The sequence below is a fragment of the Hyposmocoma kahamanoa genome, unplaced genomic scaffold (assembly GCF_003589595.1).
Source record: "Hyposmocoma kahamanoa isolate Upper Pololo Valley unplaced genomic scaffold, ASM358959v1 87, whole genome shotgun sequence".
NCBI classification, from domain to species: Eukaryota; Metazoa; Arthropoda; class Insecta; order Lepidoptera; family Cosmopterigidae; genus Hyposmocoma; species Hyposmocoma kahamanoa.
The window spans coordinates 22,114,157-22,140,272 of NW_020654422.1; the positions used below are offsets into that span (position 1 = coordinate 22,114,157).

Consider the following 26,116-nt stretch of genomic DNA (forward strand, 5'->3'; position numbering starts at 1 on the left):
TGAGACTATACAAATAAATTAAAAGAGGAGATATTCATGCCGCCACAAGGACCATCGACCTGGCTATTGAGATGACAAAATAAATGAATTTTAGACGAACAACAGTACTCTTGAGTTCCCCGCAGTATATCGTTCTTAATAACAGGAGGGAAGACATCATAATGACTTTATACCCTGGCCAACCACAGTGTTTATCTCTCTGTTGTAAGCCTAACACAGCAGTCCTATGCATTTACCAGGAAATAATGCGGTTGACTACTTCCTTCAATTAATTTCACATGAAGACCATTAATTGCAAGATTTAAATTTCGCGAACGACAAACTCGTAAAAGCAGATTACTAGATTCTCTTGGGAACAACGTCGCTTCCGAGTTACTTCATTTAATTTTTTAAAACGCCACATTTTATTGATAAAATCCTTTTATTGAATGTTACCATGTCATTTTGGAAAAAGTAAGTAATTCTTTGCTCATAAGTGACTGGTAAAAGACTAATGGAATGGATGGATGGATTGAGTGAAAAATAATAGATACCAAATGGAAAGTTGAGACGTTGCTAGTCCGAAAACATTTTTGTTAGCTAGCGCCATCCTTTTGTTAACCATTTTTTTTACCGAAATCCATCCAAATCCATTTTATAATAAAAGTACGTTCTAGCCTTAGCCACGGTTATAACAAGTAAGCTGCTGATTGCCGCTATGACTGCCGTTGTCTGCATGCTAGAAGATTCTTCTTTAAGCAGAAGACGTCTTGTGACAACACAAAAAATGGTATTAGGATAGAAGAATGTTCATGATGATGACTAAGTACTAATTAATTATAACCCAGATAATTATCCAGAATTCTGTGACATGCCAAAGCTATTTAAAAAGCAATTAAATAGTGATTGACTAACAAAATAGTAAATAATAAAACTGTTGAGATTTACCTGTAACTTCATTGTCTAATTATTGACGTTTGTACATTTACTTTCGCGTAATTCAATTTATTATTATTACTTTATCATCTACTTACACTCTTCGATTATTATTATTAAAATAACTGTCACCGTATTTAATTTGAAATGAAATGTGCTTTCAATATATTCTTATGCGTAATGTTTGACCGGATACTTTTTTGTCCTCTTTTCTTCTTCTTATTTAAGAACTTGACTCTTATGGTTGGGGTAATCGCCAAGAATATCTGTTCAGCTCCCTAACATTGATTTCCTGATACGACACAACATTAACTTTTCCTCATATCTGATCTTAATAACTTCGTTCTCGGTCTTCTTCTGTCGCCCTTTCTTTCGATCTTCACTTTTAGGATATTTCTAAAAAAATAGTTGTGACGTATCTGGTGCCCTGACATTTTTCTTCTTCGGTTCTCTATTGTCTTCAATATGTTTACACTGTTCTTAACACCTCCATGTTTTTCTTTCTGTCAAACTAATTCCCTCCCCTCTTCTCCAGCACTAAATTCCAAATGTTTCCAATCGCTCTCTGATGCTCCATGGTTATTACCATACTACGCAATACTCCATTTGTATACGTTTAACAGTTGGAAGTACTTTTACTTTTAATAGATGTTTTTTTATTAAAAGCCTTTTCAACGATTGCGATTGTTGAAACTATAATCCGATTTCCATTTGGAGTCGTTGTAATCAAGCTGCCCAAGCTAATTAGTCAATTATTCTGTTCCATGTCAACATTTTTACGACCAGTGTTTTTAAAAATTTCAAACTGCCTCTTGGCCAAAAAAAATGGATTATGAATAATTCATAGATATAGAAAAAAAGGGAATAATTGCGATCAAGTTTGTGTTTTGCGGTCCGGTGTTGATAATTATTTTCGAAGTATGTATTTCACCGTGTTATTTATGATGTGGGTTGTAATAACAATAATTCATTGTGTAGGTGCAATCTCGAAATAACAGCGCCTGTTTACGCCTAAGTGGTGAGCTAAAGATGAATTTATGATACTTGAAGTGCTTTTAACCGATTGAAGCGATTGATTCGTCTTTAATACCACACGATTAACATTCCTGTTTAATTGATCGGAAACTCGGCTTCGGGTGAATCTTATGTATGAGTGTACTTTGGATGAAACACTGTTTAATACAAATTGTAAAACATTTTTATTATTGTTATTTATTATTTTTACGAAACAGTGGTAACTTATTGGGACAGTGAAAAAAATAAGCGCACATTTGTCCTCCTTCTCACCTGCTGGAAAATGACCATGAAACATGTACACGTCCCTAAATAATACCTATTCACTCTCGCCTTGACAAAGCCCAAGTTATAGTGTTCATGGGATAAGTATGCAGGGAAGGAAGTCTACTCCATGCTTCGCAATTCAGAGGTCGAATATCTGCGGTAATATGACTTTAACTCCTATGTTATATATGTTTGTAATTTTTTTTATAATACTAAGTGGCGGGACGAACAAGTCGTGTGCCTGGTGGTTAGCGACACCCCTGTTCATAACAGTTGTAGTGCCACTCAGAGCTTTAAATCACAAGATCTGAGGGGCACTGCCACTGCGCCCAACACCCTGAGACATAAGTTGACAAGTCTCATGTGCCTGTAATTTCAACAACACCCTTACCCTTCAAGACCGGAACGCAGTAATACTAACATTAATGCTTGGCGACAGAAATCAGTAAGGTGGCAGTACTTCTCTGGACGTACTCTTTCACCAGGAGCTCTACTGCTACAGAAAATTGATATTTTGATTGCTTTACACTTCGATAACCAAGAGGTTGATAGGGCACTATAAACAAAACTTATGTAGAAAGATATGTGACTGCTTGATACTTCGGACTTCAGACCGTTCTTCTTCTGGGCATAAAGTAGAATTTAAATCGTAAGCGGCCTGATGATATGATGATAATGGAACGCATATGGGACAGACATAAAATATAAACATTCATTTTTATATATAATATAGATGTATTATAACAGAGATTGCATACATATAAAATATATGTGTATATATATATACACATTGGAAATGAAAGTATTTTTTCAAATTTAAAAGTTTTACGAACGCGCGTTTGCATCACTGCTCAAAGTCACAGTGTGTAACCAGCCTTAATTGCATATATTTATTATTTCAAAAAACCAACATTTAGGGATCTTTGCAGTAGCATGACATGACGCGACTTGCGCGAGAGCGACATAAAACGCGAGATACCATATACTATATGCTATTCTCCCTTAGATATTTCGCGCTTTATGTCACTCTCGCACAAGCCCTGTCGTGCTAGCCCTACAGGTCCCACAGTTTGTCGTAATGCAGTAACGCAGCACGGTCCCAACAGTATGGGACCGCAGAATACCACCTTAAAGAATATAGCTCTGTAAACACTGGTATCCAAATATCGTAACTCGAAACTTTTCTGTGTTGAATTTATCGTCGTATCCTAACCCTTATTTTTCGTAGGCACATTAATTTTGTCCCATATCGGCTGAGATGACGTAAAGACGCATTGATCAATGTGAGATGAAAAAATGCAAGCCACGCGAAGAGCAGCCGCGCCGCACGCGCAGCTTACAGCGCGCCTAGCGCGGTTCGGGATGCCGTCGTGGCAGGTATATTGTGGGTTAGCCACGCGTGGATGTAAATTGAAGAAACATAATATATACATAATATTTTTATTTTAGGTTAAGTTTCAGAATTACTAGCGCTATTAGAAAACTGTAAAGAGCAAACGATTTTCAACTTTGATAACTAAACGGTTAATAAATAATTTTCTGGATGCAAGTCTCGAGACTCGAGCCCGTGGCAGCCCTTGTAAGTAGCATTTAACATTTGACAAGGAAATTTCTATTGGCAGGAGAACATTCGCCTTGAGCTTCGGCTCGGAATTGCAGCCTGATACTGCGACCTACTGCAGGTGTCTAAAAAACTGTCACTCAAAATACATGACTTTATATGCATCCTGTATAGTCGTGCTCCATATTATTATTTTTTTATTATACCAAGTGACGGAACGAACAAGTGGGCTTGGTGGTAAGCGACACGCCTGTCCATAACAGTAGTAGTGCCTCGCAGAGCTTTAAAACGCAAAGATCTGAGGGCCACTGCCACTGCGCCCATCAACTTATGTAGTTGACAAATCCCACGTGCCTGTTCTCTTCTCACCAATTATCTTTCATCGATATGAATATATTTAATTACCTGTATACCAGTTGCTAAAATTTAAAAGCCAAAAAGTTTTGTTTATATCATAGTTTGTTTTCAGTTACTAAATAATACAGAGATACAGAACGAGTGGATGTAGACAGAATGAGGTGTTTAAATGATTGGACGAACAACAAGAATGACAAATCCACTTAAACAAATATGGTTATCGTAGCCATCGCATATTTTGTTATTGTAACATATTATGACGCTATTTCTGAAAAGTTGTTGTACCACGCCAAACTCGTGGTCACTCTACATTAAAGAGCCATCTGCCATCGAGACCCGTTTAATTGATTTGAGAGCTTATTGTCGGTTCATCCGTAATGAACTTTAAAAGGATTTGATGTCGATACACGATAGGTAGATTTAATAGTTATTTCTCAAAGGACAAAAAATAGACGATTTATGAATGACGGACAGAATTATGGTGGGTATAGAATGAATAAATTGAAAAATTCTTGGAGGTTTTTTGTTTGTCAGAAAATAACTTAAAAAAAATTTTTAAATAATTAAATCACGATTAAATATTCTACGATTGTGAACGGATTTCCACTATCCAGTTTAATATTACCGGCTGTCTACTACTAACCCTATTTACGAAGCATGTCTTTCAAACGGCCACAGAAGTGTATATTTGTTTAACTACTTACTTTATTCATCCTTGAAAATTACACCGGCTATAAGTTCCAAGCTATAAAAAGCGGTTAGTAAATATTATATACCTATCTCGTACCAGTAGTTAAGTAGCTATACGTAAAAAGTACAATTCCAAGGATACCTCTTATTACTTTTTAAACAAGCATCAAATTCCACGTCTCCCGAAGAAAATCACTCGAAAACACATCATTGAGATGATAGATCGTAATTAGTTTCCGAGAAGCTGCCGCGTTGCCGGCTGGCGATACAGGCGCGACGGGGCTCACCCGGGGCTAACAACGACTAATACCGGAGCACGCAACGGCTACTGCATTCCCGGAATGTTTTACTGGGGAAGTTAGCAAATTTAGTCTCTGTGGTGTAGGTACTACGTACCTATTTGAAAATGGTCGATGTTTGTATACTCAAATGTGTAAAGAAAGTTTTGGTGGAGACAACGCGTGAAGAGAAGTGTTATTTGACCAATACTACTTACTGGTACACGCTCCTCGAACCATGCCTCAGAACTCAGTGAGGTGAACGTTTATATAATCTATTAGTATCTAACTGTATGACAATAAACCTTATACGTATTTGCATTGAAATCAATGTGCTATCTTGATATCTCGCTGAGCAGTGACCAAACGTAACGACTATAGCCCGAGCGGACGTGGACAAAGGAAAGCATCAATTGTGTTAGAAACAATGGTGTCCCCTGACAAATTACCCTGGTAATGTGTACGGGATGCGGGAGCGCCCGGCCAGGGCTCTGGTATAATTATGCTCTACTTATTACATTTAATGAATGGGGAGTTTTTCGAACACAATATTATTATGCGACTTCAATTACGATATAGGAAAACGAGTCATCATCTGTCGATAAAGCTACAATCTTGACGTTTGCTTGTAGTTGAAAGAATTATTGCAAGTTTAATTTTATACTACCTACCTACCCTCCTACGATGTTCTTAGTCGCAGAGCTCTACTCTACAATTTCTTTGGTAGAGTTACTTCAGTAGAGTATAGTTTCTACAAGCTGCTAGTAATCTTCAATAGGTATGCAATCATGCGAACCTTATATTCTATACGGTATATTTAAACAATCTCGCGAATGCAGAATGCCCCATTCGAGCTGGAAGGTATGACGGGCATGTGCGACTGCGCAAGCGCAAATTAGCAGGAATCTTGCAAATTGGCGCTAGTGTATTTTAACTTCTTTGAGATAAAAACCGGGTGTTTAACTTTTACTCTTTAAATGTATTTTATTATTGATTCTAACTAGCGTATTGAATAACATACATACATATCATCACGCCTGTCTTCCACTTGGGCAGGCACGGACTGTTGACCACCTGCAACGCTCCTGACTGTTCCTGTTTACATAAATGTGTAATAAGATTTTGAAGTAGATGAGAAAGTACAATATAAATATGAACAAGAATAGGTAAATATACATTAACTATACTCGAAGTTGGAAAGTACAATTTTGTAAGGACAAATCACCAAAAATGTATATACGCGATCAAAGTGACCGCTAGAAGACTAAGAAGCCTAAACAATCAACATATTTTTTATTTATAATAATTATTTGCACGACAAAATTTATTTATTGTTATTAGTGCTTATCTCTGCTATTATGGTATACGGCAATAGTTTTCAACGACTCCAGATTTGAACGTTTCGCTAATTCTCCACGTATTAGCAATTTTATTGCACTCTGTATTTCTCGGCTGGTCGGCGTCTGTTTTTTTTGGAGAAAACGCCTTCCTGCTTCATTAGCTATATATCCATCATGTCGTGAACAAAATAATTTATTGTCAACATCAACTACCTTGATATACCCATGTCATCTTGTCTTAATAACTTGTATAGGTAAATTGAAAAATTGCGATGGTTTTTTCTTCATTTTCCAGTCTTTTGATTTTTTCGATATCAATGTTTCTCTCTTGACATGTTTTTTTGCCGGTATTTTCAGCGCCATCTTGGTATTTTATTTGAATCTTTGGTATTGATAATAAAGCAAAACACTTCTAAAGTAACTGTTATGAAATGTATCGATTTTATTTCAAATGAAATACCAGATCGATTAGAACGCTCTCCTATGGACAGTACCAAAAAAAAGAAACGCGCAGACGGTTTTTACAGTTTCTATTCGACTTACTTGACGAAATTTTCCAAATATAAAGATGGATCGATCCGTATACGCATATCTTTGAATTATTATTATTACATATGTTATTTTACTTCCAATTCAATTCAATTTCTTAATTTATTTTGTTATAATATTTGCATGCTGTTGTTTAAGGCTGGATAACATTAAGTCGAGCCAAGTCACCCAAATTAATTCACCAACAACATTTAAAATGCTTTTTTTTTATAAAATAATGAAAAAATAAACACAAAGTAAGTAAAGTAACTTCAATTGGTACCGACTTGAAAGGAGTGTGTCAATCGATTCATCTCACCCACTAAGACTGGACGCAAATCGCGCTCTGGTGGGGACACGGAATTACAGGCAAATTCTGCTGCAACTACTACTGGAACTGCCTCCGTGGCCGAACGGTTACCATACTGGTCACACCGAAGTCCCGCGTTCAATTCCCGGGCGAAACGGGAATATGGCCTACATTCTTTGACAACTTGAAATTACCCTTTAATCTTTACAAACCGTATCCTTGGTATAAAGCCATATGTGACCATACGTCACTGGTGCTTTTGTCACATACACATTATGTATATATGAAATGTTCTAACTCTCCTATAATAATAAACCATTTATTTCAGGCCATAGCCCATAAGATAATAATCTTAGTTACAAAAGAAAACCTTAAAACTATGTTAGTATGATTGCAATGGATTTTGAAATATTGATAGGAAATTAAAATATTGAATTACAAAAATAAAATATTACAATTTGGAAAATACGCAGTTATTACTTAATTTGACCAGTTGTAATGTTTACCCAAAAGCTTTAAAATTGTACAATCAAAACGATGGGCATACATCTTCAGGATGCCATTGCCACTACAACGCACTCGCTTTAGCAGCGACGACTCTTTTTTTCGCCTAATGGCATAAAAGTCATATATTTAAGCATAAAAATGTTATCGATTCATTTCGTTGTTATCTTTAAACCTCTCTCCCGAAATGTTGTCATTTTACAGATGTGACCTTATGACACCAAGAGTGCGAAATATTTTTTTGACTACAATTTGCAAGCATTGACGGTGTAAATCACAGAATACTTTCTTGCTCTATTAACTTTCTCAGAAATTACGACATTTCCATACAACTAAGCATTGAAGGCGGAGGGTGCGCAAGCACAAGGAAGCCGCGCCTCGATGCGCGATCGCCCGTAACGGAAGACAATGCGCGGGAATCCAACACGGGACCGTCAAGCACCGGTGGGCACTGCCATTTGACTTGTCAATTACCAATTGAAGTATCATTGCTTTTTATTTCTGTGGTGTGAGAGTGTGAATGCGAAGTTTCAACAATTGGCCATGATAATCCACGCACATATGACAAACTGCATTATTTTTTTAATATTTTTGCTTCCAAATAACTTCTAGATTTACTTCCTCTCGTTGGTTCTGAGTGAAAACCAGCACTTTAAGGATCTTAGGCATTTGTTGAGTCAGCGCCCCTTCATTACTATGACAAAAATGTTTATGTATATGTTTTATTTCTCCTTTTGTATTTAAAATTGAATTTTTTATGATACCAAGTGACGGGACGAACAAGTCGTGCGCCTGCTGGTAAGCGACACGCCTATCCATAACAGTCGCAGTGTCACTCAGAGATTGAAATCGCAAAGATCTTAGGAGTATTGCCACTGCGCCCATCACCCTGAGGCATAAGTTGACAAGTCCCATGTGCCCGTAATTTCAACAACACCCTTACCCTTCCAAACCGGAACGCAGTTAATGCTTTCATTAATGCTTGGCGGCAGAAATAGGTAAGGTAGTAGCTCCCTGGACCAAGTCTTTCACAAGGAACTCTATTCTACCAAAATATCAAATATCCGCTCGTCCGCAGTTGGAATGATGTTTTATCCTCAACGTTGTACCCAATTGTGTTGTCTATGCTTATTTTTTACTAAAGAATTTATATCTCTAGGGAACTGTTCACTTACTGTTGTTCTATAGAGGCTATTTCGCACACTCTAAAATAAAAAAAACCGCCTTCAAAAGTTTGCTTCTCCGCTTTCGCTGAGTTCGTTACCGAGTTCTCGTCAAAGAGAACTGACACGCATATGGAATCCCTCGTCAAAACTAATCACATGAGTCTAAACAAAAGATAGCTACGGTATTATAGAACTTCCTCTCATTTTAATCACTAGATCAGCTCTAGCCCACCATAACATTTTATTTTCATTGGAATTACTGTGTACCAAGTTTTATTGAATATCGACAAACCAAATTTATGGGACATTTTCGTCGTTCGTGGAATATGGCCATGAGGTACCCCATTTCCAACATAAGAGTAATGGCGTAACATACAAAAAAATACAATCGAATAAAGAACCTCGTCCTTTTTGAAGTAGGTTAAATAAATAAGTAAAATTGTCTTCCTGTCGATTTCATATTAACTGTAATAAATCCAGGAGACGGGTACTAGCATCTCCTTATGTAATAAATAGGAAGTGGCCACTCTTGTAGGCGCCGAATTTCATTAAGCGGTCCGAAATAGCTTTATGTCCATGCAATAAGAGCGAAAAAGACGTTGTGCGTTTCACCTTGGTTCGTATTGCAATTGACAAATTTTCTGCTAAGGCTAGTTTGATGGCTAATAATATTGCTTTTGAGTAACTATCAAAAGGCAGAGAAAGCCCAATTGAGTTTTTTGAGTTGAGTGAATTGAGTACTTACATGGTCCTGGATTTATTCCCATACCGCAGTGCATCTGCAACACTGGGCCTTTTCGATTCAATTCAGCAGTTTCGTTTATTATTTGTTAGGTATTAATTTGTTCAACATGCGTTTTTCATGTTTCCCTTTGTCGCGGAACGAAACATCGCGAAGAGAAATACATGTTGGCGAAGGTTCACGTAACTATTCAAAGATAGGGTGTCCAGTACAGTGATTTCCGGTACCGCCCGCTTATGGAAAAGTACAAATATATAACGGCAATGTAGTGACATAATTACAAATATCACTGTTCCCAGTAAGCTAAGCCTTTGGGCTCGCCGCGTGCCGTATCGTCCCTATGGGGTTGCGCGACTTGTACCTACTAATTAATTTATATAAATAATGGATGTAGATTAATGTGAGCCACACATTCATCCTTATGACTGTGTACTCTTTTTTCACAATTACGCACGCAAAAAATTATGGTAACACCAGTTACAAATTTACAAATTGATTCCAGAAAGTAAACTAAGTCAAATGTAGGGAAAAGAAAGTTATCGTAACGAGGTAACGGAAAAGATGTTTCCTGTTAAATTAATATTAAACTAACGATGAGAACGTGAATGTTAATAATTTGTGGTGGACTACGTTAAGGAGACTCGTAACTAGCAGTGGGACAAACGTGATCGGTATTCTTTCTTTAACTGCCTCCGTGGCCGAACGGTTACCACGCCAGACAGCCATGCAGCGATCCTGGGTTCGATTCCAAAGCCGGGAGAAATATGTGCATGGCCTTCATTTATTTCTCTCGTGAGTTTGAGTGTAATTTGTGGTTGTCTATGTGTGTGTCCTTGGAACCCGCGACACAGGGTTTCCCTAGTGTGGGGCTATGTCGAGTATGTGCGTTATTATTATTATTACACATACGTGTATTTGTGCAAAATCCCTCGTCGATTTAAATAAACATATCACGACTTGAACGAGAACCCAATAACCTTATTGCATATTACAAAGAAGCCACTGTGCGCATAGGGGGCCATTATTCGCACGTGCGGCGCGTCTAGCGTTACATCCTGCCTGCAATACTGCACAGTGGGTATTTCGGCTTGGTCAGGACGTTTGTGCAATTTAAATGAATCTAACCAGATATATGAACTTACAAAGCTTTCCAGTTTTCCTTTTCGTTTTGCTTTTTTATTATAGATGATGACTGTGAATGAAAAAAGAGAAGAAAAGTTTAGAAGGCAATAATTATCAAACAAACAGAGCACAGACACACACACACACACACACACACACACAAACACACACAACACTAAAACATACTTACACTTACACCTTTATAATTTATATAATAATAATGTTATATTTGTATGTAATAATTTAATAATATGTAGATTACCATTAATTTAAGAACTTAATGTAAATTTTCAACATGTTTGTTTTTCGATTAAGCTATAGATTAACGCTAGATAAAGTAACGCTATAATTAAAATGTAATATGACAAACTTTGTTATTGGCTATATACGTATATTATTATGATTGTAAACGAAAATTAAAAAGCTGTAAAGTTTGCAAATAAACAAATAAATAAGTTTCTTGTATGCAACTAATCATAGGGGATCTTACACTATACGTACGAGTTTGTCATTGTTACAGTGAAGATGCGTGCACGCCGCGCGCGGATGCGGCGCCGCTGAACGGTGGTGCGGGTGCGGGGGTCGAGTGCGCCTGCGCCGGCTGGCCGCCGTGCCGTCAGCCGCACCCCATCGAAATCCTGAGGCCCAAACCTCGCAGGTAACCTCTTTTTGCTTTCATTAACCTGGTACCTACTCCAAAATTATCAGCGTGATCATTGGCTAGGTTTTTTTATTTTTGACTGCTATTAAGTTCCTTTCGTCGTCTATCTTCATTATTGTGGCGAGTGGTCCTCTAATTCAGAACATAGTCCTCCTTCCCATTCGTCCGTGTACACTACGCATCCATTCACGTGCCCTGATGTCATTGTCATGCACTCATAACAATAATAACGCTCTACTAGGAAAACCCTGTGTCTCGGGTGCCATGAACACACTCATAGACGATATCAAATTACACCCAAACTCACGAGAGAAATAAATGTAGGCCGTACAAATATTTCTCCCGGCCTGGGAAACGAAACTTGGACCTCTGCGTGGCAACCCGGCGTGGTCCCGTTCGGCCACAGAGGCATTTTTCTCTTTTTAACTCGTAGCTTGAGGGAACAGCCCCGCGATCCTCTTGTATAAACCTCATATTCTATTCTTGGCCTAGCGTAATGCCATGTCTTGAAAGAGTCACGATGTTTAGAAGCCAGTTTTATTTAAAACAAGTCAAACCGCTGCTTTACGTTTCCCAGTCGTTTTAATTTCCACGTAAAACGGTAGTTTAAGCAACTTAATCATGGAAGTTCCGATTCGACGATACCTGCAAAGACGCAAAGTTCCTTTGATTATCAAACTGTGTATGTAAACTATCGATTCTTGAAAAGGTTCTGACGCTATGAAAATGGCGTAAATTAAGCGTACCTACGAAGTACGAACTTTTTGTCTTCAAACATTTATTATTTTGCCCAATTTTGACCAGTGAATTATAAATTAGATTCTATCAGCTTGCTATAATTATTAATATAAAACACTTAGAAAAAAATCCTTCATTCCGGTTACGTTGGAACCGACGTCTTCTACAAACCGTGCCAGACGCTATGCCAACTAAGCCACGGAACGAGCCAGCGGACCTCGCGAATTTTTCTGTGTGTTTGTTGTCGGATCTTTGTATTTGGTATGAGAAATCTATGAAAGTATTTCGTCTCCCAGTTAGGTAAACTTTACAGCTACCAGCCCTGGCTAGGGATGTTGCCATTATCTGTAATTAAATTTGTACTGAATTGATATTCAATTACTTTTTGTGAAATTACTGCACTTGTTAATTATTAATACAAAGATCGATCCGGCTTCGGTGAGATGGAAATCAAATTATTTTTTTATAAAAATAATAACTAGTTAAGGTAGAATCATTGTAGTGTCCTTACAGGGTTCAAGTGCTGGAATCTTTTATGTAACATCTTTGTTAATCCACATGAAACAATGAATAAACGAATTATGAATTATGAACATATTAAAATGACGTCTCCGAATTCCAACACAAGATTACAAAGTCGGCTTTATGCAACACAAATACGGACAATTTTGCATTCAACATCCTATAGGTCAGAATACGGAATGCCAGATATCCAAAACCGTTAGTTCAAGAGATATATTGACTCTGTGAACACAATGTGACGGGGACACGTGGACACATTATGGGCCCACATTTGCACAGAATCACGTGATTTATCGAATGTTAATGGGGCGATAATGTGAATAATGTTGGAGGTTTATAATTTATAATATCTTTGCCGTATTTAAAAGTAAGTAATTTATTGGTGTTTTTTCCGTAAAAGCCGATGTAGCAGTCAATTTTGCTTTGATTCCATTTTACTTGATGAACTTCTCAGTTGTGTGGTCGGCGATCTTTAATTTGTAAATTACGTATTACGCTCTTGGTGAATGCTTAGTAGCAGTACCTCTAGCTAACGATGAAGGGAAATATCGTGATGAAACCTATTCCAAGCGTTGTGAAATCACCAACCTTCACTGGACCAGCGTCCTATGAGAGACTGGAAGTGGGAAACTCTTGCCCTGCGGCGGTAACGAATGATGATGGTGACAATAACTATACTATCCTCCATTTTTGTCGCCAATGCTAGTGTATTATCTACGTCTCCATGAGTTAGAAATCTTTGAGGGTTACTATAATGAAAACTAATGTAATATAGAAATTTAAAAGCATAGGTTTTACTATAAGATAGATGGTATTGTTCCCTAGCACTACAATGGCGTCAAATACGGTAGATGGCAACCAGCGTACTACCGTCTTCAACTTTCATAAAAAACATCACGAAACACCAAAGAGCGCAGCCATGGCTTAGTGAGTTTAATAATAAAGAAATTTTCAGGTTAGTTTTATATACCTAATTACGGTGGCAATTTTAATTATTTAATTTTAATTCGAGAATATTATCGTGAAATACTAAATTATATTTCAGGATGTTACACTCGAATATTAAGTGAAACTTCATGACAGCATTCTACATTATTTAAATAATAAAAATTGCCACCTAAATTAGGTACAGAAAAGTGACCTGAAAATTACCTAATAGCCGTACGTAACCGTTACTGTTCGATATCATGATCCGACTTATCATATCGATGGCGCATTGACAGGGATAATATGAAATAAATGGTTATATTCTGTTGTATTTTATTTAATTGTAATTTTGTTTTACTCGACTTAGTTGTATTTAGGCAAGTAGTAGTTTTTTAGTTTACCACTTTAGTTCACTATAATGCTTGCCATCGTGGTAAAATTATTTTCCAATCGGCATAAATCACTCGCCGCGGGTGCGCTTGGCGTACAGGACAGGAATGGTACGTCTTTCAGGAGGCTTCTTTCGTGGATAGGGGGTGCATTATTATTACGTATTGTAATAATAATAATAATGATTTATTTCTCAAACACAAATGCAAATCTTACATTACATTGAAAAGACTCATAAAAAACAGTACAGAGCACTAAAAAAACCGACCTCAAAAGTCATTCATCCCCTAGTTTTCCACCCTTAGAGGCGGGATACTTTCTTCAAATTTAAATGGGACCGCATCTGAGGTTCTTTCCAACAAAAAAGAATCATCAAAACCGTTTCACAAATTCGCGTAACATACATACGGAAATAAACATGCAGACGAATTGAGAACCTCCTTCTTTTTTTTAAGTCGGTTAAAAATAAGAGTATTTGTAAGAGACTGATATCTGTTTTAATTAAACTAGACCCGTATTAATTATTATTTAAGTATTGTTATGATTAGGCTCGGTCTATTTATCATATATTTTACACGGCGGCCAGTGGTCTAAATCTCGTCTAAGAATAGAAAGAAGGCCCATGTTCAAAAATGCGACGTCGATAATGATTATCTTCTACCTTACCTACTTGTAATAATAATTCAAATGAGGAAGAAGAATGAAGATTAATTTCAATAGCACGTAGTGATATTCGTAGAAAAAAAATTGTGTGGTTAAGGATTTTATCTCTTCGTAGGAATTATTTCTTAATTCAATCGTTTATTTTTTTATAACTATGCGTAATATGTATAGTAATAATAAAAATACAATGCGGTTAGCACTATGGCGTTTAACGATGAAACGGGGAGAATCAATTTAAAAACGGACTTTTCTAAATTGTTTTTTGTTTGGATGTTCTGGTCAAAATACTCGGGAGTATATTAAGTAACTCTGGTTAAGTAACTCATCAATACTTTTTTATGATACCAAGTGGCGGGACTTACGTGATATGGAAATATCACGGCTTTAGTACCACGCAAGTTTCAATAAATAAAACTAGACCAAACAAACGACAAAAATTGAATCTTCCTTTTTGGCAGGAGAGGGTGTTCAAATGTCTGGTTAGCAAAACTAAACATGGCGACATCAACAACTGAAACTTATTACAACACTGAAAAGCTTTCCAGAGGAGACATAAATGATCCAAACGTAGTTATAATCACCAGCTAAGAAAATCTGGTAAAATTGATTAGTTTTGATGTTGAAGAACACCGTTAAGAAACCCATCACGAAGTTCTAAGTCGAGAAGCAAAATCTGTGCATGTTTACACACATATTTTTTTTAATAATACCAAGTGACGAACAAGTCGTGCTCCTGGTGGTAAGCGACACGCCTATCCTTAACAGTTGCAGTGCCACTCAGAATTTTAAGTTGCAAATATTTGAGGGGCACTGCCACTGCGCCCTGTAATTTCACCAGCACCCTTACCCTTCCAGACCGGAAAGCACTAATGCTCACATTACTGCTTGACGACAGAAATGGTAGGTATTATATTATTATACCAGATTCCGCACTCTCTCCCGGTTCTGAGCCTACTTCTGCCAGTCACATGGTACTCAAAGCACAGGCAATTCCTTAAAAAAGTACTTTTTTTTTCAAGATAACTTAATCGGGATAGGTTTTCATTATGTTTGATGAACACCTGCTCATCGATTTAGCCTTTTTCACTGTAAGTGTAGATCTCAATCAAAAAATGAATATTTATTTTATTTCCACTGGTCCGATTGACTTGAAATTTAATATACCACGGAAGTCCGACATTACACTAGGAATGTACGATTTTTTTCTTTGAATCGATTTCTTGGATCGTAATGGATAGCTCAGAATCGATCCACGGATCGGATCGTATGCTCTTGAATCAATCTCATCAAAATGATATTTCGAAAAAAAATTACAGCCTTTTTACTTCAGTCGGTTACGATTTTAATTTTGAGAAATGACGTTCAGATGGCACAGAAGTAGCGACAATCGCCAAATAGTGTAGACTTATTGTACTTAGATGTTGCCAATGTTGCTTTTCTTGCAGGCCAATATAAAATAGGGGTTCAGAAAGATACTATTTTGTTTAAATTATGAATACGATCTAGGCTACTCGATTCACATTAATGTTGCATCGATTTTCTTAAAAATCGAATTAATCGATACAAAGTCTGCGGACTACGTAACTCCTCAACTATTTAGGTGCAGTCGAACTATCGTGTTTGGGCTCATTAACATGACGTATACCATCAAGGCATACGAAATATAATTAAACTTGTCCAATACTTCTAAATAATAATAACCGTTGACAATAGTCATGAATCACTGATTATAGGCTTCCACCTTCACAGGACAGTGAAAAACCAAGTCTTAACATCTATAACAATTAAAACAACAAATTAATGTGAAATAAATTAATGTGAAATTAATTACCATAATTCTTTCAATGTATAAAATAAATTTTCAATTAAATAATCTGCGTTTAAATTCTGCGAAATTTTCACTTTGCCTGAACTGTAATGGCAATTTATTGTAAATTTTTAGTCCCACTGCGATTATAATCTCATATAATGACGTTTACAATTTGTTTGGCGTAGTTGTGCTCTTGTAACTACAGGCGTCAGAGCGTCTGTCGTCATACAAATAGGGCTGTTTCATAGATACATGATGAAGGCAAACTCAACATTTTTAATTCTCGAAAATAGTTTCTGCAACTGTCGGTCTGTTTCAAACCACAGATTGCCTTTAGGGCAAGCACCACTTTTGAGCTCGAAAAACTTAAGTTAATTTATCTACTGTAGGACTAGAACATTCGATTTGTAAATGACGTGTAAGTGAAGTCCATATAAAGTGTATGGACCCGAAGAATACCTCACGTTCGACACTGCACATGTGCCGCAATAACGATGATTACACGACGATGACGCATCAGCGGTGCGCGGTGCGTGTGCGCAGCATTCCGCCCGCAAATCCAGTTTGCGAATCTTGCAGTTTTTTGGACGGCTGTCGGCCGGTGCACGGTAGCGAAATGTCGATCGCAAATTACCAAATAATACGTCTTCAAGTATACAGCCTGGGATTTTCAAACTCAATGCTTACTTTCTGAAATATGGTAGTTATATTTTAGTAGTAGACCTGTAGACCTCCTTGTGAAAGAATTCGTCCAGGGAATTACTCCCACCTTACTTATTACAGGCACATGGCACTTGTCAACTTATGTCTCATTGTGATCGGCGTATTGGCAGTACCCCTAAGATCTTTGATAGTTAAAGGTCTGAGTGGCACTGCAATTGTTATAGATAGGCGTGTCGCTTACCACCAGGAGCACGACTTGTTCGTCCCGTCACTTGGTATTATTAAAAAAATATGTGTGTGTAAACATACACCGATTTTACTTCTCGACGTAGAACTTCGTGATGGGTTTCTTAACGGTGTTCTTCAACATTCTTCAACGAAAGCTTTTCGGTGTTGTAATAAGTTTCAGTTGTTGATGTCGCCATGTTTAGTTGTGCTAACCAGACATTTGAACACCCTCTCCTGCCAGGAAGGAAGATTCAATTTTTTGTCGTTTGTTTGGTCTAGTTTTATTTATTAAAACTTGCGTAATAAGCCGTGATATAATAATAACGTAATAAAAAAAAATCATCTTCATCCACATCCTGATTTCACCCACTGCTGGGTATAGGCCTCCCGAAATTTGTGCCATCCACCACGGTTCTGTGCTAGCCGTATCCATTGACGCCCTGAGACGCATACTATGTCGTCGACCTATCTTGCCACTGAGATTTAATAAATAAGTTTTACCACAATCCGATCACGGGCCAAACAATTTAGAAGTATGGTATGAAATTTCAAAGGAAGACCACAGCTTAACTATCAATTCTTCTGTACCTACCTTTCGAATACGTATGAGTACATTATGTGGTGTTATAATTTCAGACTTAAAAACAAAAGATTCACTTCATCTTATGCCTTATTACAATTTTGTACTTGTAACAATTATTATTACATGAGCAATGAAATTCAGAGTGACGTGAGATCAGTCGGTTTCTCAGCGTCACAATAGTGCACCGCCTGCGCCTATGCGCACACCCACGCGAATCGCGTAGAGTTTACAACATTCAGAACTGACAACACAACCAAAGCTTATACGATTTCTTTAAATTGTCGTAAATGCCAAATAAAGAACTTTCAATTGTTATACAACTTTGATAGGTTCGCAAAAAAAGCCGTTACACCAATTTCAAAGCCAGTGATCTAAAATAGGACAAAAACAGGCAAATTAATTTATTTAATACGAATTATTTAGGTGTGCATGCTACATCCTCGACCTCATCATCACTTTTCATCAGGAAAAATGGAGGCCAAATGCGTACTTATTTTTTATATTAAAAAAAAAGAATTACGGATTTTAATAATGGCTTACGGCCACTTGAAAAAGATGTTACAGAACAGGGGAACAAATGACAGTAAGTTTCTCACAGGTGGCGCTGGCGACAAAAAGCCATTTAAAGTCAATACGAATATCTGCAATAAGCACATAGAGAAATTTGTAAGACCGCTAAGATCTGAAGCGCACTGCCACTATACCCGTCACCCAGAGACAGTAAGTTCGCCGGCACCTCTGTGCTAAGATCTGAGAGGCATTGCCACTGCCCCCGTCACCCTGAGGCATAAAATTTACAACTCTCATGTATTTCACCAGCACCTTCACCCCTCACCGGAATGCAGTAATGCTGACAATGCTGCTTGGCGGCAGAACCAGGTATGGTGGCACTACTTCCCTTAACAATTTTTTCACAAGGAGCTTGTGATGATGCGACCTTTTTCATCGTCATCCCACCTTTTTATCACCTTCTTCTCTGGTTCCTGGCCACTTACTTTTGAAATCTTGAATCGTTCTCTAATTCCTTTTGTTCGTCACTCCCATCAAAATTCTCAAACCGAGTGGACGTGCTACCTGTCATCGTGTATTACTTCATACTAAATTTTCGAAGCGAGAGGACGTGCTTTTCTCTAATAAATTTATATTTTATTAAATGTCAAAATTTTATTATGTACGTTTTATAACGATGTAACGTGTTTGTGCACATACATCACACACATTTTTGTGGTAAAATTTAAATCTGCTACTGCTACTAAGATAGAGTAAGACACTTGATGTCATAAAAAAGTACGTTGCTCATTTATTGACGGTAATTAATATTATAAATACAAAAAAAAATATCCTTGAAAAACAATTTCAAAGCTCTACTTTATATGCTGCGGTTTCTACGAAATAATCGACATTCGAATCGAGTTACGTGTGAGCAACAGTCAAACGCACGTAATAGATACGACTAACAATTTCGTATTTATCTAAATAAAAAGTATTTACATTACAAATGAAGACAGTAATGTTTCTTTTCTTTATAATATCAAGTGACGGAACGAACAAGACGTGTGACTGGTGGTAAGCGACACGCCTATCCATAACAGTTGCACTGCCAATCAGAGCTTTTAATCGCAAAGATCTTAGGGACACTGCCACTGCGTCTGTCACCTTGAGGCATAAGTTGCCAAGTCCCATGTGCCTGTAATTTCACCAGTACCCTTACCCTTCCAAACCGGAACGAAGTAATGTTCACATTACTGCTTGGCGGCAGAAAATTTCACAAGAAGGTCTACTGCTATTAAAATATACTAAATATGTTTAATAAAGAATTAACCAAAAAAGAAATTTTCCTTTTAATTTTTCTAGTCAGGGTCGGCTTGTCAACGAGACAAACTGACATTTTTGGGTAGTTTTCAGGTCAGTTTTCTCTACCTGATTTCGGTGACAATTTATATTATTTAAATATTCTAGAATATTATCATGAAGTGTTATTTAACATTAGAGTATGCTATCCCGTAATATTATTTAATATTTCACGATAATACCTATACTCGGAATACTAAAATAAAAAAATGGCACCGAAATTAGGTAGGGAAAACTAACCGGAAAATTAGCCTTTTATTCTAAAATATTATGTTATGTATCTCACTAATCACTTCGAAAATATTATAAACAACAAAATCGGTTTAAAAACCCGGTACAAATGGTGACTTACTCCAGCATACAATCCGAAATATTTTCGTTTTAAATACCATAATTTACATATCAGTCAGTTCCATAAGTTGTAGATTCTACGTAAGCCAATCCCTGTCGTTTTCTTTAAGGTTTCCACACGAAAAGCGCGAACAATGAGCAAATAGAATCGAGAGGACTTTCTCCCTGGGAACAGTGAACAATACCAGCTTGTTTTATGCAACGAAACTCACTCGCTTACACCCGATTAATTACATATATATATAACGTGGGAACTGTTTTTACATTTCTTTATTTTCAAACTCGCTTTTGTGTGTTAATAAGTAACTTTACGTTGGTTGCCGTTTATTCTAACTAGCCACACGTATTTGTCAGAATTTTTTAAATTTTTTTCGAAATTCACTAGATATTTACTACCTAGAATTAAATGATCGAATATAAAATGATAAATATCTTTATAACAAACACTTGAAACTTACGTACTTGTCGCACCTGTAATAGTAATAGTAACGCACACACTCATAGCCCCGCACTAAGGAAACCCTGTATCGCGGGTGCCGTGGACGCACACTTCGGCAACCACAAATCGCACCCAAACTTACGAGGGAGATTAGCCTTCAAAATGATAGTATTGACGGCTAATCGGAAGAGAATGCTTTATGACAATGCATCTGCTACTTGTACAACGAGTTGTAGCGCTTCTTGTGAAAGAGTTTGTCCAGGGAAGTACTGCCACCTTGCCTATTTCTACCGCCAAGCATTAAGGGTAAGAGAGTGAAGGTGAGATTGCTCTGGTACCGTAGTACAGAGAATTCCTTAGTTTGAGACCAGACAATATGCGTGGTTGCCTGGCACCTTACATTATAACGTACATTGTAGATACCAATCAAATACGCCACTTGATCGTGCCAAATATGACCAAATACTATTCGACATAAAAGACATATTATTTTTATTTAGTTCGTTTTTTAATTATCTTGAAACTTTTTCAAAAATTACTTTTAAATTGTGATCCCTTAATTATTAAGGATGCGATAAAATATGTAGTAAGTAGCAGTCAGTTGAACTTGATTACATTACTTGAGTACATTACGTTCGTCAAATCTATTCCGTACGGTATAGATACGGTACGGACGCACGTCCACAGCGAATCACATTTTATTTTAGGCCTATTAAAAACAAAATTATAATAAAGTTTGTTTCACACGCAACACAATCTGTGTGATATGACCAACAAATTTTTTTTTTCGCCCGGACGGAATAACTCTCATCCCTGCACTGGTGTGTGACGCCACATGTGCCGACACACTTGCCCCATCCCATCTCCAGCACACCAGCAAGAGGGCTGGCGGAAAGAATAAAGAGTAATACGTACCAGGTCCTCAGCTACGACTACCTATTTACAGCCTTTGGAGTCGAAACCGGGCCAAACCCATGGGCCATTTTATCAAAAAAATTAATAGACTGTCTGGGAAACCCAAGGGCTGGCAGCTACCTTACCTACAAAGGGGGAACGCTGCCAGCATCTTGGACACCTTGCCGCGGGGACCCAATTTCAGTCGCATAATTTAATCCTAGATATACTTTCCAGTATTTAAGTTTTTATTGCACTTTGCCTGTATATTTTAACTTATTGTATATCATTTTTATCATAAGGTATTCTTATTGTTTAAAAAAAATACTCTTATTTGCGGATACACATCAGAGGTACAGTCAGTTTTTGAAAGCTTCACTTTCAACTCGGAATTGTTACAGATTTGTATTTATATCTTAAGTTGTTATATTGAATAACCTCATTTGCCTGTAATTAGTCAATATTGCGGCAGTTGTATGAACTTTACGCTAAAGAAATAGAATCCTTAACGACTTTTTCATGTGGTAAAGAGAAATACACCTATTATACTCGACTGGCTATTATAAATAAGCTTTAGGCAGCTCCAAATCAAAACGCAATAATTCCTAAATAATCAGATAATTTTCGAAAAGAGAGTGTTGTCGTCAAACCAGATAAATACGTAACTCTGAACAAGAGGAAGTTGTGACTCGTGTAGAGCTAATTCATCATACGGATAACATTAGCTCCACTCGCTGGACAGGCTGATTAGACGACCGAGATATTAGCTAGGTGTATTTTGATCGAAACGAACGAAAAGTATTCGATCACTTGATTAATGTATTTAGACCTGTTATTTTTTGCTGTCTACTGGGTAGTTAGTTGTAACTAATTAGTTGTGGCGATGTTGCGTCAAGATTTATGCTCGAGTTCTAAGTAGTGAATATAGTTTATAGGAGAAGCTTTCTACGTTTGTAGCAGTCCGTTCTACAAGGATAATAAATAATTACCTACTAGCAAGTAGCAATGCGGCTTGGTGAAGTGCGTGCTCTATATTTAGGAAAACATATTATGGTTACATTCACCTCGGCGCTTATGCATCATGTGGCATCGAAACTATTCATGTCTTACGACTGCCACTGCGCAGCGCTTGCCGCAGGCCCACCTGATAATTGCCACAAGAACTTCTATATTGATAACATGTTTTAAGCCCATCTATAAGTATGAATAAAAGCTGGGCAATAACAGTACACACGGGTGCGTGCATCTCGCTTACATTGTTACGTGCATACATAATCAACGAAGACAGCTTATTGCGTCCAAACGGTACCATTAATCCGTGAAGCACACTTGTCGACTACCTCTACGTAACCGACGCCCTAGCGGGGCAGCAACAATGGTTCTTGCTAACGGCAAGCGCGACTGGCGCTGGCGGGGCGGCGCAAGCGCAATAGATCGCAGTGCGGCCGGCACGTCGGCGCCGATATGCTGTGTCCCGCGCGGTGTTCGTGCTTCCTCTGCCGCGAGCTGCAGTCCTGCCGTGCTGCGGACGCCAGGAAACCTCCCAACAAAATGTGTGACAACTTCATTCTAAAAAAAGCGGAGGCCTGGGAACCTATGAAGTTCATCCGCGGAGCCGCCAGACTCTCAGTAAGACACTGGCAAAATAGAGAGCCAGCAAACCCAACAAAGAATCGCATTACTACGCACAAGTCCACCAGCTGTGAGCAACTGTGCCCGCACCCCTCCGAGGAGACCACCGACCTACCCGGCTTGCGCCGCGCCCCTAGCACAGACAGAATGAAACCTGAAAGTAAACCATTGTTCAAAATCCTAGGCAATTCACGTCTGAAAAAAAATAACGACAGTGACATTCAAAAATCGGAATCCAAAGTACGTCGTAGCGTTCTGAATTTCAGAAAGAATGAGACACCCAATGCCAAATATATACATGAAAAGTATATTCCGTTACCACAGAGTTCACCTCCAGATGACCACATATATAGTGAACCCAGATCTTGGGGTGCACAGTATGATGATTGTTGCCGCCCTCCTGTTTACCAAAGTGTTGAGAAGAAGAAAGACGACACTAAAAAGGGATCAATGTCTGACAACAAGATATATACCAACCGTCCGCCTTGCTACGAAGAACTTACTCAAAGGTTATCACAGGAGAAAATCAAAAAAGGCAACTTACCTATTTCTGAAAATAGTCTTGCTAACAAAATAACACAGAACAATAACAAAGTAGTTATTTACTTTGGTGATTCTATTATTCGGAAACACAGTGAACAGAAAAAAGAAGAAACTAAACAAAAGGATGAAGTCCCTCCGAAAGAAGAAGCTATTTACGCAAATCGCCTTTTAGATGAAACTGGGAACTTGGGCATTAGTAGTAGAGAAGAGGACAAAGGCGGAACGCAACTAGTGTCTGAAGTAGAGGTTCCTGAAGCAATTTATGCTGAAGTGAAATCCGAAGATACTAAAGAAACTTCTGAAGTGGTAACCATCAATGATACTACTTATAAAAAAGATATGTTCGGTACTATGAGTACTGACGGATATTTGGTAGTGGAGTTTGAGGGGAATTTCCAGAGAGCGTGTCAATTGGTGGAGCAGGTGCATTCGGTAGGCGGCACCGATCATCATGAAGCCACAGTTTTGGATGAGGACGATCACTGCGATTGGAGCTTCATACAAGACTGGAGGAAACGGTAAGTTCACACTGTTTATGAGATGCTCTTATTCATGTCACTACGAGGAATACAGCTTTGATTAGTGGTAGCAAATATTATATAAATATCATGATTGTTATATAGTAAAGTAAAAATAAAAGATTGTTAATTACTCATATTTGTATACGCATATACTATTGTGTCACGGAACAATGAATTACAGCCTCGCAATGGATGCAGTAAATATAAGAAAAGAAAATAAATAAATAAGTAAATAAAATAAAAGAAGCGTCGACATAATAAGAAGCCTTGCAATCAAACATTTGCAACATTCGTTACGTACTTAGCTAGATGTCAAAATCCAAGAAAAATCCCATGTTTCATATAAACGGTGTAATAATTATTGTGTCAGTCTCAAATACAACATAACGCAGACGTAACTAATCTACATAAAAACTTTGTGGTTTGATGATTTCACACTTACTAATGTCTATCCTCATAACTGCTCGCAATGTTTAGGTACATAAATTATCCAATTTAATAGCACATCCATTACGTAAACAACAGCAATTTTTATTTCTCCAGTTATCCGAAGAATTGCAGGGAAACATTCGTATTAATTGCAGAGCAATTCCCTAGATAACAATCGGGTAGCGATGGCCGACGAACTCGTGCGAGCTTCTTGCCTTTCAACTGATGCTATCACATCTGTAACTAATTTTATCTATAGAAATTTCAACCTTAACGCTTTAGGTTAATGTTCTAAAAAGGCTCATGTTAGATGAGCTTGTAAATATTTTAATAGCTATTGTTCAGTCAATCCATGCTCCATCGGAGGTTCTTGCGATCGCTTCCTTGAGACTGCATCTCGATTTGTTTCGAGAATTAATTAAAAACCATGACTTTTCTTTGAAGTTTCGTAACAATTTGTAAGTGTGGTAATTATTTACACTTTCTTGCACATTTCGCTGGCGCTATAATTTATAGATTAATCATTTTAGTACTAATTAGCGGAGTGGCGGAACAAAATATTACACATAACGTTAATGTTTTAACAACTACTTCAGCACATCTCTAATCGAACCATGGTGTAGTGATATTTTAAACGGGTAATAAATGTTTAAATATTATGTAATACTATAATAATACATATTTCGATGAGAAATTTTGATTGCGCTTTCCCTGTTATACTTCCGTGGAACCAGGCGTATATGGGGATCACATTCACACCCTTATACTGAAGATACGCGGCCTATACGCACGAAATGCTTTGTTTCAAGGCGGATAGCAAAGCAGTAGAATTATCTGCGGATTTGTTCCGCGTTAAAATATAACATGGGCTTTTTCAAGACGAAAGTGAATAGGCACTTTCTTCGTATCGATGGCATGCACTGTAATGCTTGCCACTGTGGTGTAATGATTTGCCAATCGGAATAAGGTACTCGCCAATTGTTACCCGAGGTGCCAGACGCAAAAGGTACACGAAAGTAATGTTACACGCACACACGCAGGGAGGGTCCTTTCGTGGACGCCTACACTTTAGTTACATCATCAATTACCATTAGGGAAGATTGAATATAGATAAGGTACCATGTCAAAAGAGAAGCCACATAGTTTAAGACCTATTCACTAGGTATTGATCTAAGTTGAAAAACAAAATCTGTTGTCAGCTGCAGATCAGGAAACTTAAGTAAATGACCGAATCACAAAATAACCGTGAAGGGCGAACAAGGACGAAATTTGTAACAGTAATACCAATCTCCCGTGCGTGACATACCCTTAATCCCGGAGCTGAAAGTCTAAAATGGTTTAAAATAACAGCAAATGCTCTGGTCAGTATCATATAACATTGTGTTCATGCATGGGTGACAATTACTGCACGGTAGCGACGGTGACGCAACTTTTGTTTACGACTGGTGAAATATTTTTTTGGTTCAACTTGTGGTAT

At 37.6% G+C, this 26,116-nt stretch overlaps 1 protein-coding gene across 2 annotated transcripts in view; it reads left to right on the top strand.

Annotated features, from left to right (window-relative positions):
- Positions 1–26,116, top strand: part of LOC113235157 (ankyrin repeat and BTB/POZ domain-containing protein BTBD11) — a 63,525-nt gene that overhangs the window by 10,392 nt on the left and 27,017 nt on the right. Inside the window, exon 2 of one of the 2 annotated variants that reach the window (XM_026470754.1) lies at positions 11,315–11,452. In XM_026470754.1, coding sequence (XP_026326539.1) covers positions 11,315–11,452 — 138 coding nt within the window. Of the gene's footprint in view, positions 1–11,314; positions 11,453–22,916; positions 24,208–26,116 lie in introns of those variants that run through there. The other variant, XM_026470753.1, reaches the window with a different exon arrangement.